We start from the raw sequence: 14,217 nt of genomic DNA, 5'->3' as shown, positions 1-14,217 counted from the left end.
ATGCTCCAACTTCTTAATACTTTATTTTAAAATGTATTGTTCAGTGATTTATTTTTATTGTAATTTAGACATATCAATTGCATATCAATGATAAATTGGATTGTGTAGTTCAATGAAATATTAATCATTGTAATAAGTTAAATAGTCATTTTCATGCTTTTTAAAAAATAGGTGGATGCCACAATACTACTTAGTGGGGGAACACACTCTTATACTAGTGAGGTTTGATAGTACAGCTAGGTATTGATTATCAGATCTTGATTGATTTTTTTATGTTAATTGAGGGACAAGCTTAATAGCCAATACAAAATACAGATTATACAAAAATTTCTTATGTTTAGCATTTGTAATATTCAAAGAAGTACTAATATAGTTACATTTGGCTGCACCTTGCTTCCACTTTCACACCAATCCTTTCTTTCTACATTTTTGTTGGCTCTTACCTTCACAGTTGCCAACAGATTGCCCTGTGTGAGTGACATGCTTTCATTTGATAAAGGCAGATGTATTCAGAGTTTTGCTAAAATTATCTTAAATAAATATCGAATACTTGCTATTTATTTAACTCTCTGTGCTAAGAGTTTTGGGGGAAAACTTACAAAGTTAAAGCAGTGTCCAGAGGTTAGTAGAGGCATACAAATTACTATACTACATGCCACAAAGAGCTTTGGGATTAAAAGAAAGCAGAGATCTCATCAGGTTAAAGTGAATAACAGAGACTTCATGTTCTAAGTGCCATTTATGATCAGCCTTAAAAGATCAGTAAAATTTCAAAGACATAGCTATGCTACATAGTATACCCCACCCCAGCCATTCACCCTAAGCTTGTGTGCCTTAACTCCAAGGGAAGCCTTGATATTCTTTTGAGTATCTATGTATAAAGCACTATGGTAGTTGTTGATGTGTAAGACATAGTCTCTGTGTTCAAGGAGGGAAAGAAAAGGGAAATCTACATTTATTGGTCACCTACCACATGCCTACGTTGTGTCTCACATACATCTCATTTATCCTTACAACATCCCAAGGTGAGAGCCCGAGGTGGACATCCAGCTCCCCCAGCATTGCAAAATGCTTCCCAGGATGCCTACTTTGGTCTCACCTCATAGAGATCACTAGGGGAATCTATGGGGCTTGTGCTCTAGAGATCAGATAGAGACAGAGAAGGGGGTGGGACTTACAACAACCAATGCTGAAATCTTGGCAGACCACATCTCTGCTTGCAGTGGCACTCAAGGAGAAGTCCCAGCCTATAGCTCTGCCCATGTGCAGAGCCAAGCCAGTGACCTCATCTGGCCAGAGGAATTGGTTGGCAGTTCTGCTGGATTTAGATCCTCTGTCAGTGGGCCATAATGGCTGTAGAGCCTGTTCTACTGCCCTGCCCTGGCAGGGAAGCAAATGCACAGGCCCCACACAATTGCCAGTTTAGGCTTCAGTCCTGACCTTCTAGGAAGTTTGTCCAGAGAACTGGAGCAGCTGCAGATCCCATCTTACAGCCCTGCTCAGTCAGAGAGCCAAGGCAGCAACCCTGCCCCACTGTTGGGCATAGCCTCTGCCCCTGCATAACCAGGTAGCCTGAAGAGTCACCCTGGGCAGCCTCAGAGCCCAGCCTATTGTACCATCAAGCCATGAAGCCCAGCCTACAGTCCTGCCTAATTGCTAAACACAGCCTGCGGCCTCATCTAGTCAAGGAGCCTGGATAGGAACCCTACCTGACCACACAGCGAAGTCTTTAGCCCCACTCAGCTGTGTGATATAGCTGGAAGCCCTTCTTGATCAGAGAGCCCATTCTGTTATCTTGCCCAACAGTGGAACACAGCCAACAGCCTACCTGATCATGAAACCAAGACTGTGGTCCTGCCCAACTTCGAAGCACAGCCTGTGGCCCCACCTAAACAGAGTCCAGCCAGTGGCACCATCTGGTGGGGAGCACAACCTGATACCTCATCCAACCAGGAGCTATTGCAGAACTCAGCCCATAGCTCTTCCTAATTGTAGAGTCTACCCAATGGTGCCACCCTGCCAGGGAACATAACCTGTGAACTTGCCTATCCAGAGGTGATTGCAGAGCCCCACTAGTGGCCAATCTGACCATGGAGCGCAGCCAGCAGCCCCACCCAATCAGCGAGTTCACCCAATGGCCCTGCTTGTATGTGGATCCCAGCCAGCAGGCCCACCTAACCACAGAGCCAACCCAGTGTCACCACCACTCCCTACCCCAACCTCAGAGCATGAACAGTGGCCTCCCCAAACTAAAGACTTTGAGAGCAAGTCCTGCTTTTTCCCATGGATGCTACCAGCATTATTCCAAACTGAGCTAACTGGTGAAGGTCTTTCCATGCCACAGCAAACCTGTAATGTCTGTAAGAGGGAGACTGCTTACTCAAGTGTGCGGATAACAATGCAGGGAATCAAGGATCATGCAGAATCAGGTAAACGTGACATAACCAAAGGAAACTAATAAAGATCAAATAACTGACTCTAAAGAAATAGAGATCTATGAACTATCTGACAGAGAATTCAGAATAATCCTCTAAAAGAAGTTTGGTGAACTACAAGGACACACAGACAACTAAATGAAGTTAGGAAAGCAATGATGAAAAAAACAAGTTCAACAAAACAATAGAAATGTCAAACAGATAGAAATCCTGGATCTGAAAAATACAATGACAGAACTAATGACTTCATTAGAGAGCTACAACACACTCAACCAAACATAAGAAAGAATTAGTGAACTAGAAGGTAGGTCATTTGAAATTATCAAGTCAGAGGAACAAAAAGAAAAAAAGTGGAGAAAGACTTATCAGATACTATCAAATTAAACAATGTATACATTATGGGAATCTTAGAAATAAAAGAGAAAGAGAAGGGGACAGAAAATCTATTTAAAGCAATAATGGATGAAAACTTCCCAAACTTAGGGAGAGAATGAACTTCCAGATTTATGAGGCCCAAAAGACCTCAATGGTTAGAATCTGAAAAGGGCTGCACCAAGACACATTATATTTAAATTGCCAAAAATTGAAGACAAAGAATTTTGAATGCAGCAAGAGAAAAACTACTCATCATATATAAGACTATTTACAGAGTCATAGGACTATTTAGTTTCTCAACAGAAACACTGTAGGCCAGGAAGGAGTGGGATGATATATTCAAAATAGTGAAAGAAAAAAACTGTCAACCAAGAATACTATACCTGGTAAAGCTGTCCTTCGTAAATGAAATAGAGATAAAGACTTTCCCAAACAAACAAAAGCTGAGGGAGTTCATCATCACTAGACCTGCCTTTCAAGAAATACTAAAGGGTATTCTTCAAGCTGAAATAAAAGGATGCTGATTAACATCATAAAAACATGAATGTGTAAAATTCACTGGTAATGGTAAATACACAGTTAAAGTCAGATTCTCTAATACATAATGGTAGTACGTAATTCATTTACAACTCTTTTTAAAAAGTTACAACAGAAGTGTACTAAAAATAACCAACTACAGCAATTTTTATCACAATATATATAAAAAAGATGTAAATTGTAACATCAATAACTTAAAGTGTGAGGTGGGAAGAAATAAAAGTATGAAGTTTTTGTATGCTATCAAAGTTAAGTTGTTATCAACTTAAAATAGGATGTTATAACTATAAGTTGTTTTATGTAAGACTCTTGTTAACCATAAAGCAAAAACCGACAGTAGATTCACAAAAGAAAAGAGAATCAAAGCATACCATTACAAAGAATCATCAAATCACAAAGGAAGACTGTAAGAGAGGAAGCAAGGAGCAAAGGATTTACAAAAAAGAACACAATTATAACAAAATGTTAATAGTGAGTCCTTATCTATCAATAATACTTTAAATGGATAAATTATTTAATCAAAAGACATGGAATGGCTGACTGGACAAAGGAAAAAAAGAAACAAGATCCAATGGTATACTGCCTAAAGAGTCTCACTTAAGCTTTAAGGACACACATAGACTGAGAGTGAAGGGGTAGAAAAAGATATTCAAGTAAATGATAACCAAAAGAAAGTAGAGGTAGCTATATGCTTGTATCAGACAAAATAGACTCTAAGGTAAAAATGTTCAAAACAGAAGAAGAAAGTCATATAATGATAAAGGAGTCAAACCATCAAGAAGATATAACAAATTATAAAATTTGTATGCACTCACCTATATGTTCAGAGCACCTAAATATATAAAGCAAATAGAAACAGAGCTAAAAGAAGAAATAAATAGCAATACAGTAATATTTGGGTACTTCAGTACCCCCCTCTCAACAATGGATAGATCATCCAGGCAGAGAATCAATAAGGAAACAGCAGATTTTAGCAGCACTGTAGACCAAATAGACCTAACAGATATACACAGAACATTCCATCCACCAGCAGCAACACATTCTTCTCAAGCACACATGGAACATTTTCTAGGATAGATCATATGTTAGGTCACAGAAAATGTCTCAACAAATTTGAGATATAAGTTATATAAAGTATCTTTTACAACCACAATATTATGAAACTAGAAGCTAATAACAGGACGAAAGCTGGAAAATTCACAAATGTGATGTGTGCAAATTAAAAACACACTGCTGAACATACAATGGATGAAAAAAGAGAAATTTAAAAAAAAAATCTTGAGACAAGTGAAAATAGAAACACAACATATCAAAACTTATAGGATGCAGCAAAAGGAGTTCTAAGAGGGAATTTTATAGTGATAAATGCATACATCAGGAAAAGAGAAATATCTCAAATGAACAACCTAACTTTACACCTCAAGGAACTGGAAAAAGTAGTACAGACTAAGCCCAAAGTTAGTAGAAAGAAGGAAATAATAAAGACTATAAGACAAATAAATAAAATAGAGAATAGAAAGACAATGGGAAGGATTGACAAAACTAAGAATTGATTCTTTGAAGAGATAAGCAAAATTATATACTTTTAGCTAGATTAACTGAAATAAAAAGAGGGTGCAAATAAATAAAATTATTTAAAAAGAGGAGACATTACAACTGATACCTCAGAAATACAAAGGATCATAAGAGACTACTGTGAAAAATTATACACCAACAAATTGGATAACCTAGAAAAAATGAATAAATTTCTAGAAACACACAAGACTCAAGAAATAGAAAATCTGAATAGACCAGTAACAAGTAAGGAGATTAAATCAAGAATCAAAACTCCCCCAACAAATAAAAGCCTGGGACCAGATGGTTTCACTGGTGCATACTACCAAACATTAAAACCAAACATTTTAAGAAGCATTAGTACCAATCTTTCTCAAACTCTTCCAAAAAAATTGAAAAGGAGGGAAAACTCCCAAACTCATTTTACAAGGCAAGCTTTAACCTGATACCAAAACCAGAGAAGGATACTACAAGAAAAGAAAACTGTAAGCCAATATCCCTGATGAATGTAGATCAAAAGTTCTCAACAAAATACTGGCAAACTAAATTGAACAACACCTTAAAAGGATCATATTCCATGATCAAATGGGATTCATCCCTGGGATGCAACGATGGTTCAACATATGCAAGTCATAAAAGTTATGTATCACATTAATAAAATGAAAGATAAAAATCATATAATCATCTCAATAGATGCAGAAAAGCATTTGAAAAAATTCAACATCCATGCATGAGAAAAGCTGTCAACATACTGGGTATAGATGACACGTACCTCAACATAATAAAGGCCATATATGACAAGCCAGCAGCTAACATACTCAGTGGTGAAAGGTTGAAAACTTTTTTTCTGGACATACAGATGGCCATCAGGTACATGAAAAAGTGCTCAATATCACCAATCATTAGTGAAGTGCAAATTAAAACCACAACAAAATATCACCTTACACCTGTTAGAATAGCTATCATCAAAAAGACAAGAATTAACTAGTGTTGGGAGGATATGGAGAATAGGGATCCCTTGTGCACTGTTGGTGGGAATGTGAATTGGTGCAGCTACTGTGGAAAACAGTATGGAGGCTCCTCAAAGAATCAAAAATAGAACTACCATTTGATCCAGCAATTCCACTTCTGAGTATTTATCCAAAGGAAACAAAGACACTAACTCAAAAAGATATCTTCACCCCACGTTCATTGCAGCATTAGTTGCAATAGTGAACACATGGAAACAATCTTAAGTGTCTATTGAGTGATGGATGGATAAAGAAAATGTGGTATATACATATAGGGGAATACTATTCAGCCATAAAAAAGGAAATTCTGTTATTTGTGACAACATGGATGAACCTTGAGGGCTTTATGCTAAGTGAAATAAGTCAGTCAGAGAAAGACATGTATGATCTCACTTATATGTGGAAACTAAAAACGTTTGTTGATGGTTGGAACTTCCCAGGTAGTCCAGTGGTTGACTGCACGCTTCCAGTGCAGGGGGCATGGGTTCGATCCCTGGTAGGGGAGCTAAGATCCCACATGCCCTGTGGCATGGCCACAAGATTAAAAAAAAAAAAAAAGACAAAGAGGAGGTTGATGGTCGCCAGGTGTGGGAGATGTGGGACATGGGTAAGTGTGGTGAAAGAGTACAAACTTCCAGTTATTAGGTTAATAAGTTCAGGGGATGTAACGTACAGCATAGTAACTATAGTTGACAATACTGTATTGTATATTTGAAAATTGCTCACCACAAAAAAGACAAAAATTCTCACCATAAAAAACAAAAATCATAACTATGTGAGGTGATATATGTATATATAAATAAGTAAAATTATCACTTTGTACACCTTAAACTTACACAATGTTGTATGTCAATTATATCTCAATAAAGCTGGGAAAAATTAAACGATATAAACTTACAATTACATATATTAAAAACAGAAGGTTGTAAATACTAATTATTTTGCCACATTGTACTGTTATCTATACTTTTTAGTCTGTTTATGTCTGTTTTATCTGATGGAAATAGCATATAATGGTGTGTTGTTGAGCATTGCTTCTCAACTCCAGTTTATTTATTTTCTATATTTGATGAGTTATGGTAATGGCCAACTACTGCTAACGCTACAGCTAGGTCCCTATTACCCAACTTATTATTAGAATTATTAGTATTGGGCTTCCCTGGTGGCGCAGTGGTTGAGAATCTGCCTGCCAATGCAGGGGACGTGGGTTCGAGCCCTGGTCTGGGAGGATCCCACGTGCTGCAGAGCAACTGGGCCCGTGAGCCACAATTACTGAGCCTGCGCGTCTGGAGCCTGTGCTCCGCAACAGGAGAGGCCGCCATAGTGAGGGGCCCGCGCACCGCGATGAAGAGTGGCCCCCGCTTGCCACAACTAGAGAAAGCCCTGGCACAGAAACAAAGACCCAACACAGCCATACATACATACATAAATAAAAAGAATGTAAGCAGACAAGAATAGCATTAAAAAAATAAAAAATTTTAAAAATTTAAAAAAAAAAGAATTATTAGTATTATATTTATTTGCATTAACAAAGCTATAATTTATTGTTGTACGTTTTCCTGCCATCATTGAAGTCATTAGTAGCCACCAGTGATTATTGTTTATAATTTCCAAAGTATGTTTTTATCATATATCTTATGTTTTACAATATCATCAATCTAGGCTCAGCCTTCACTCCCTGTTATTGACACCTCACTGAGGTATATTTCATAAACATGCATTGTCTTATCCTTCAAAGCAAAACACCATTATAAGTCTATGTGTGAACTTCCTTTTTTCTCTGCGGTGTAAATGTCAATCGGTGTTTGTTGTTTAGCTATATTTTATACGTTTTTAGGTATTTGTTCTCATTTTTTAAATCTTTGACATTTTTGCTAATTTTGTGTGCTCACCCTGCTTGCTGCTAGTAATAATGAATACATTAATTGAAGAAAGAGAAATACCAAGGGAAGCTTAATTAGACATGCTAAACAGATCCCATTTCATCTTTAAACCAGTAAGAGAAGGTTGAATTTCCACTTTCCAAAGGATTATACCTATTTCCCATTACTTTCTCACTCATTTTGTTAGCAACCTTTTTTCTGTTTTCACAGGGATCATTTTTAGTCACTTTCATGATGAGATAGTATCTGAGATCCCATAAGAGCTTATTATATCTGACCTTAGTCTTCACAGATAGTCAGTATTGATTCTACTCAGCTGGACTGGTATTTTGTAGGTTTAGTCTACCGTTTTCATGTAACACATGAACTAACTAAAAATCAAAACCTTGGCTATATTGCTGAAGCTGGACCTGAAGGATACGAACTCCAAGGCTGGCTCCCACACCCAAAATATAGATATATTTTTTAAAATAGGCTGGGATTGTCAGTTTTATTTTTAGGGATCAAGTTCAAACTTTCAAATGCTTTTGTTTTTAAAGAACATTTATTAAATATATTGTTTGTATATGTGTGAGAGACAGACAGTTGAATGGGGAAGGTGGTGGAGGGAGAGGGGAAGGGGACCAAGAGATAGAGACAGAGATGGGTGCGGGGAGAGAGGGAGAGAGAATGAGTGTGAATGAATGAATATGAATAAATTTAAGCTCCATATCTAAAAACAAAGCAGAAATTTATGTCTATTTGTCATTTTCTTAGTTTATCCTGATATAGCTCATATCCAGCCATCCCTCTATTTACACTGTAACTGTAGTGACATCTAACTCCTCTTTCCACACTCCCATCCTCCCCTACTCCACGACTTCTGTGTCTGTATCAGACTCAAGTAGAGTTGCCTATTTCCTTGTCCTTTGGGAAGGCACTCTACTTTTACCTCTGTATCCAGGGCCTAGAACAGTACATGCATCTTATATGTTCAGTGACTGCACATATGAATGCTGAAGGGTGTTTAAACTTTTGTTTTAATGGTCCCACCACATTCAAGGAAATAAAGGTTAATCCCTTTTATACCTTGTATATTCAACTAATCATCACTTACTTAGGAAGAGGGAAAGGTTGAGTGAACTAGTTTCTCTAGGGCTGGTTACAGTTATCTTACGTGCAGCTTTTTTGTATAGCCATTTTAGTAGAGATCAGGGAGAAGACGAAGAGGCTTTTAACTTGGTAGTAAGAGAAGTATTGTAGACTGTTTATGTGCACATTAGTGTCACTTGAAGCTTCAATGACAGAATTGCTAAAGGGGTAAAAAATACAGTGTGCTTACATTCTAAATAACTGCATAAAAACTGAAAAATGTCTGCTGACTTGAACAGCTGGGGTCAAAGCCAAGGCCCCCAACTCATAGGTAAAAAAGAAATAAGCAAATATTTAGAGAAGCAAAATGACAACAGCTAACTGTACTTATTTAACTTTAGGAGATTTTATTTAACTAATTTACATATTTCATGGTTTATAGTAGAAAACAGAAGTGGTCAGTTTGTATAGGAACTTAAATAAACAGTTACATTTCTGAGTGGGTAAACAGAACTCTACCTGATTCAATTATTCAGGCAAGAAGTTGGTCTAACAAATGTATCAAATACCATAATCAGCCAAGGTCAGACTTTCAAAGAAGTGACATTTAAAGGAAATGTTTACATAATAGTTACATCCTAGGACCTTGAGTAAGGACGACTTTTTCTGTTTGCTTGGTACAAATTCTAGAATATTGAATATGTCCCTCTCTAAATTCTTTCAACTTATTGATACCATAATTTAGAGATCAGTTCTTTTGATTTCAGATTTTATTCTTTGTTCAGATAAAAATATCTGGGAAGGTATATCAGATTTTATTTGTCATTTAAATCTTAATGAGAGAAGCTCATAAGCTTCTGAAACAGCTGAAAACCTTTTTATAAAGAGAAAAATAGAAACATCAAGAAGATTCTGGGAGGACAGTATCATACTATCTATCAAAATTAAAAATGCATTTTATCCTTTGACTCAGCAATCCCTCTTTTGGGAAATTATTGAGGGAGAAAAGCAAGGTGCATAGCAGTGTATTTAGAATGCTATCTTTTATATAGGAAAGGGAAAAAGTAAAATAAGAAATGTAATTCTTTTATTTGCATAAAGAAACACTGGCAGGATATATGAGAAATTATTGAGTAGTTATGAGATTATGCAAAAGAGGTTGGGGGGACAGATACAGGGATTAGTGGATATAGGGATAGAGAGGAGAGAGAATTTTTTTAACCTTTATATACTTTTAAATTGTTTTGATTTTTTACATCATCTGACTGTATTACCTATTTTTAAGATGGCTTGACGAATAAATGACAAGGTGATTAAAATTAGCAAAAGAGGGAAATTCATCTCAAGTGGGGAAGCTTGAAACTTGGAACACAGGTTTTACCTATGTCACTGCAGAAAGCTGGCTCTGAAGAATTTCATTCACTAGTGGCCTTCAACCACTAATACAGGGGACTAATAACATGAAGGAATGTTTCTGACATTCTGGTCAAATGCCACTCAGTCATGTTCTGTATGTCTGTGTTTTCCTGTAGATGCCAGAGGAACAAGCATTCTGTGTTTTGGTGAAAATCATGTATGACTATGGTTTACGAGACCTCTACAAAAACAACTTTGAAGATCTTCACTGCAAATTCTATCAGTTGGAAAGACTAATGCAGGTAAATAAATATTAGGAACTTTTATCACTCAGGGATTTGTTGACTTACAGGGAAAGTCCAATAAAATTGAAAAATAATGGTTTATGAAAATCTAATGGAAAGTTACAGAAAAGGTAAATGGATTTGGTTTCTGACCAATATCTACAGTGGTCTTAATATCATAAAATATCTATTTAAGGGGCGGGTGAGTGGGGTAGGGGGGAAAAAATATTTATTTAACTATTTGACCATTTATAAAAATAGTCTTCCATTTAAAATATTCAACTTTAATACACTTTGAAGTGCGAATATGGTGCATTAAGTCAGTAAAGAGATTTCCCAGTATTATTTGTAAATAAATGAAGATATTTACATAATAAAAACGGAAATACTTAAGATTTTTCTCAGTACTAATTACCACCAGTACCATATTTAGATCCACATGTAGAGAACACTTTAAAGAGACAGAAAGATATTGATGAAATTAAAAACCACCTACAATATTGTAGTGTAGGGACATGCTTTAAATTTTTTCCTCTGTAATTTCCAAATCTCAAACAATGTTGTTAACTGTTTCATAATGTATGTGTGTAAATTATATGTATGAGAAATAGGTATTCTTTTACATATCTGTCATAAAAAGGATTGTGAGCAAGGACAAAATTATTGTCTAGTGCTGTTAAAGGAATTACTGAGTAGCTTTGAAATTCCACCTGAGGTTGTAAATCTTAAATTTCTAATGGGTCTATGCAACATGTTTATATGGCTTCCTCTATAAAAGGTATTGGGAATCCAAGAGAAATGTGAAGGAAATACATGAATGGATTGATTCCATATTGGGGAAAAGTAAAGTGGTTGGGGAGGAAGGTTACTGGGATGTGGCAGTAGAGGATACTGGTAAGAGCTTATTGACATGACCTGTCAGGAGATCAATAGGTGTCTAAGGGGGAAGTGAAGCCAACAGGAGACAAAGACTAGAACAGGGAAGTGGAAGGCAGAGAGTTGGCAGTGAGGTTAAGGACAGCTGTATTAGGAGAAGGGAATGTAGGAGGGTAGAAGACCTGAAATGTGAAGAAGAAATAAAGGGGGAGGAGGATGTCAAAAGAACTGTAAGCACAATGACAGATGGGCATTGAGGAGGAAAAAGACTGTGTAGAAGAATCTGGTAACTATGGACAGTAAAAGCAGTGGGCTCCTTTTTTAGAGATTTAATTCTTCCAAGTAAATATTTGGGATTCTTCACATTTTTTATCTTTCATTTACCTTTCATTTAAAAAAGTTCATATTTTTTCAAAGGTCAGTATTCTTAAGAGCTTTGAGAGTCAAATAAAAGTACCTGATAAATGAATGGCATGTTCATGGTACTATGAAGAAACCCAAATACATTTTCTATTAGCACTTTTGTCTGTTAACTGAATGACCACTTCGATACCCCATTAAAAGTACCTGATGGGTACATTGGGGTGTTTTTCAAAGAGTATCTTGTACGAAAAGTGGGTTTTTTTAATTTCTGTGGTCTGTTTATGAAAACAAAACTAAAGTGGGCTTTTATATATCTTTGCCTTTGTCTTTCAGTTATGGGAATAGCTATGCTAATGCTTTATACTTTGCCTTTCATGCTTTTGAAAAGCATTTACTTGTATAACTTGGGGAAAAAGAGCTAGCGTAAAGGGTTTTTCTAGGAGACATCCAATTTTATACATTATATACTTGTACAATTTCTGTACTTTGTAATTTTTAATATGTTGAAGATAGATTGTTAAAAGTATGGTTATGTTTTGGGCTTCAGTACCATAATGTACTGAAGTAATATCATAGAACCCAGATGATGTTGATACTAAATAGTCTTCAAAGAAAAGATACATTTCTTTTCTGGCTAGTTAGGAGTTCAACCCTGAATGGAGTGCTGTGACTTGACAGTGGAGTCCTGATACTCACTAGACCACAGGTGTTCTGTCAGAGCAAGCATTTCCCAAGAAACAGGAACAGTCAAGTGAGCAAGAGTTGATTTTTGTTATTTGTTCATAGCACGTCTTTCTTGTTCTCTCTCTGTCCTATGCCCAGTTCTCATCTCCTATCATCACTTCTATGTAGTTATATAAAAGTCAACAAATGCTGGTAAATTGAGAGTGATCATAGGAAGCTTGTCATAAATCGCAGTTGTGGCAGGAAATGAGGCATCTTCAGTGTTCCTCCCCCCACAATTTTCCACTTTGACTTTCAGGAGCAGTTACCGGACCTGCACGGCCATTTTTCTGATCTGAACCTGGAAGCTCATATGTATGCATCCCAGTGGTTTCTCACTCTTTTTACTGCCAAGTTCCCACTCTGCATGGTCTTCCACATCATTGACTTACTGCTTTGTGAGGTAGAGTGACTCCCATCTCTCATATTTAAGTCAAAATAGGAAATAGTTTCTACTTAACACGATTAACAATTTTCTTCATTTTCTTTTTTCCTTAAAAAAGAACATTAAGCCATAAATACTGACCCAAAAGTTCTATTTGAATTTTTACTAAAGACTACTTTAACTGTAATTTTATTATTTGTGAGAAGTGAAAATGTTAGGCATATATAATTTCTACAAAGTAAAATGAGGTAATTAAATTTGTATCATTAAATTCACAATAAGCCTATATCTGTGTAATTATGCATTACTAATACCAAGGACCTTTAAAGTTAAATAAGTGAAATTAGAATCAGGTGTTTTTAATGGTAATGTAATTATACTCCAAGAGTGAATATAAATGAAAATTTTATGGTAATTAAATTTTCAATTCATAAGATATCTCTTCCTGTGTGTTGTTTGAGACTCCTACCAGACAATTGAGAAGTGATAAACTAAAGCTTCTATATCATATAATTATACGTTTAGACAGTAGAATATTTCAAAAATTAGTTTGCAGAATTCCTTAGGTATCTATATTTGTTTCCTTTATTGTTTTTAGTTCCTTAGATGGCTGTATTTATTTACTTTACTCTTTTAAAGATGTAAGTAATATTACACACACATACATCGTATACTGCCCATCAGAATGTTTGTCTTCGTGGTGATGAAAAAGTTGCTGGATAAGAAGAACTTTTTTATTAGGAATATAAATGTATATAAAAATATAACTGTCTTAATGTAAAAAGCTGGAGTAATCAAAAGTATAAGCTTAATATAATCTAGACAGTTTTATATTACAGTATTACTTTTTTAACACAAAGTTTCTTCTTTCTTAGAAGAAAAGTCTAACCATTTTAATCACCCCAGGAACTAGAAATTTCATTATAAAAATAAGGTTTAGAAAGATAAAACGTATAAGCTATATAAAGCATAACTGTTACTTTTCAGCCTACTTACTGCAGTAACCATCTGATATGCAAGCACAGCTGGGTTTTGCTCTTCAAAGGTTCTAGCTGGCAGAACCACAACATATGAAGGGTGCAGAGCATTTTGTAAACATGTAAGATTTTAAAACATTTGTAACATATTTTGATAAAGAAGAGTTGAGTGACTCGCTGAGAGACACAGAATAAGTTCCCGAATTCTGAATATTGTAACAGCCAGAGTACCTGACTGATGACGCATTAATTCTATTTGTCTTACTTACAAATTAGTTCCTAAAATGCCTATTTAAATTAAACCTAAAGGAAGAATGCAAAATTAGAAGCTAAAACCTTATTCAAAGTTAAAATGGTGTGATCACAGTATGCACAAAGCAAATTGGAC

General features: G+C 35.8%; 1 protein-coding gene across 9 annotated transcripts in view; it reads left to right on the top strand.

The window, feature by feature from the left end:
- Positions 1–14,217, top strand: part of RABGAP1L (RAB GTPase activating protein 1 like) — a 789,965-nt gene that overhangs the window by 542,235 nt on the left and 233,513 nt on the right. For all 9 annotated transcript variants that reach the window (XM_082379555.1, XM_082379554.1, XM_082379553.1 and 6 more), the window contains 2 exons: positions 10,398–10,523; positions 12,727–12,870. In XM_082379555.1, the coding sequence (XP_082235681.1) occupies positions 10,398–10,523; positions 12,727–12,870 (270 nt within the window). The remainder of the gene's footprint in view (positions 1–10,397; positions 10,524–12,726; positions 12,871–14,217) is intronic.

The sequence above is a fragment of the Balaenoptera borealis genome (assembly GCF_965194805.1).
Source record: "Balaenoptera borealis genome assembly, chromosome: 1".
Taxonomy (NCBI): domain Eukaryota; kingdom Metazoa; phylum Chordata; class Mammalia; order Artiodactyla; family Balaenopteridae; genus Balaenoptera; species Balaenoptera borealis.
Note: the sequence above shows the minus strand (reverse complement) of the source record. Positions and strands in the feature narration are given on the sequence as shown.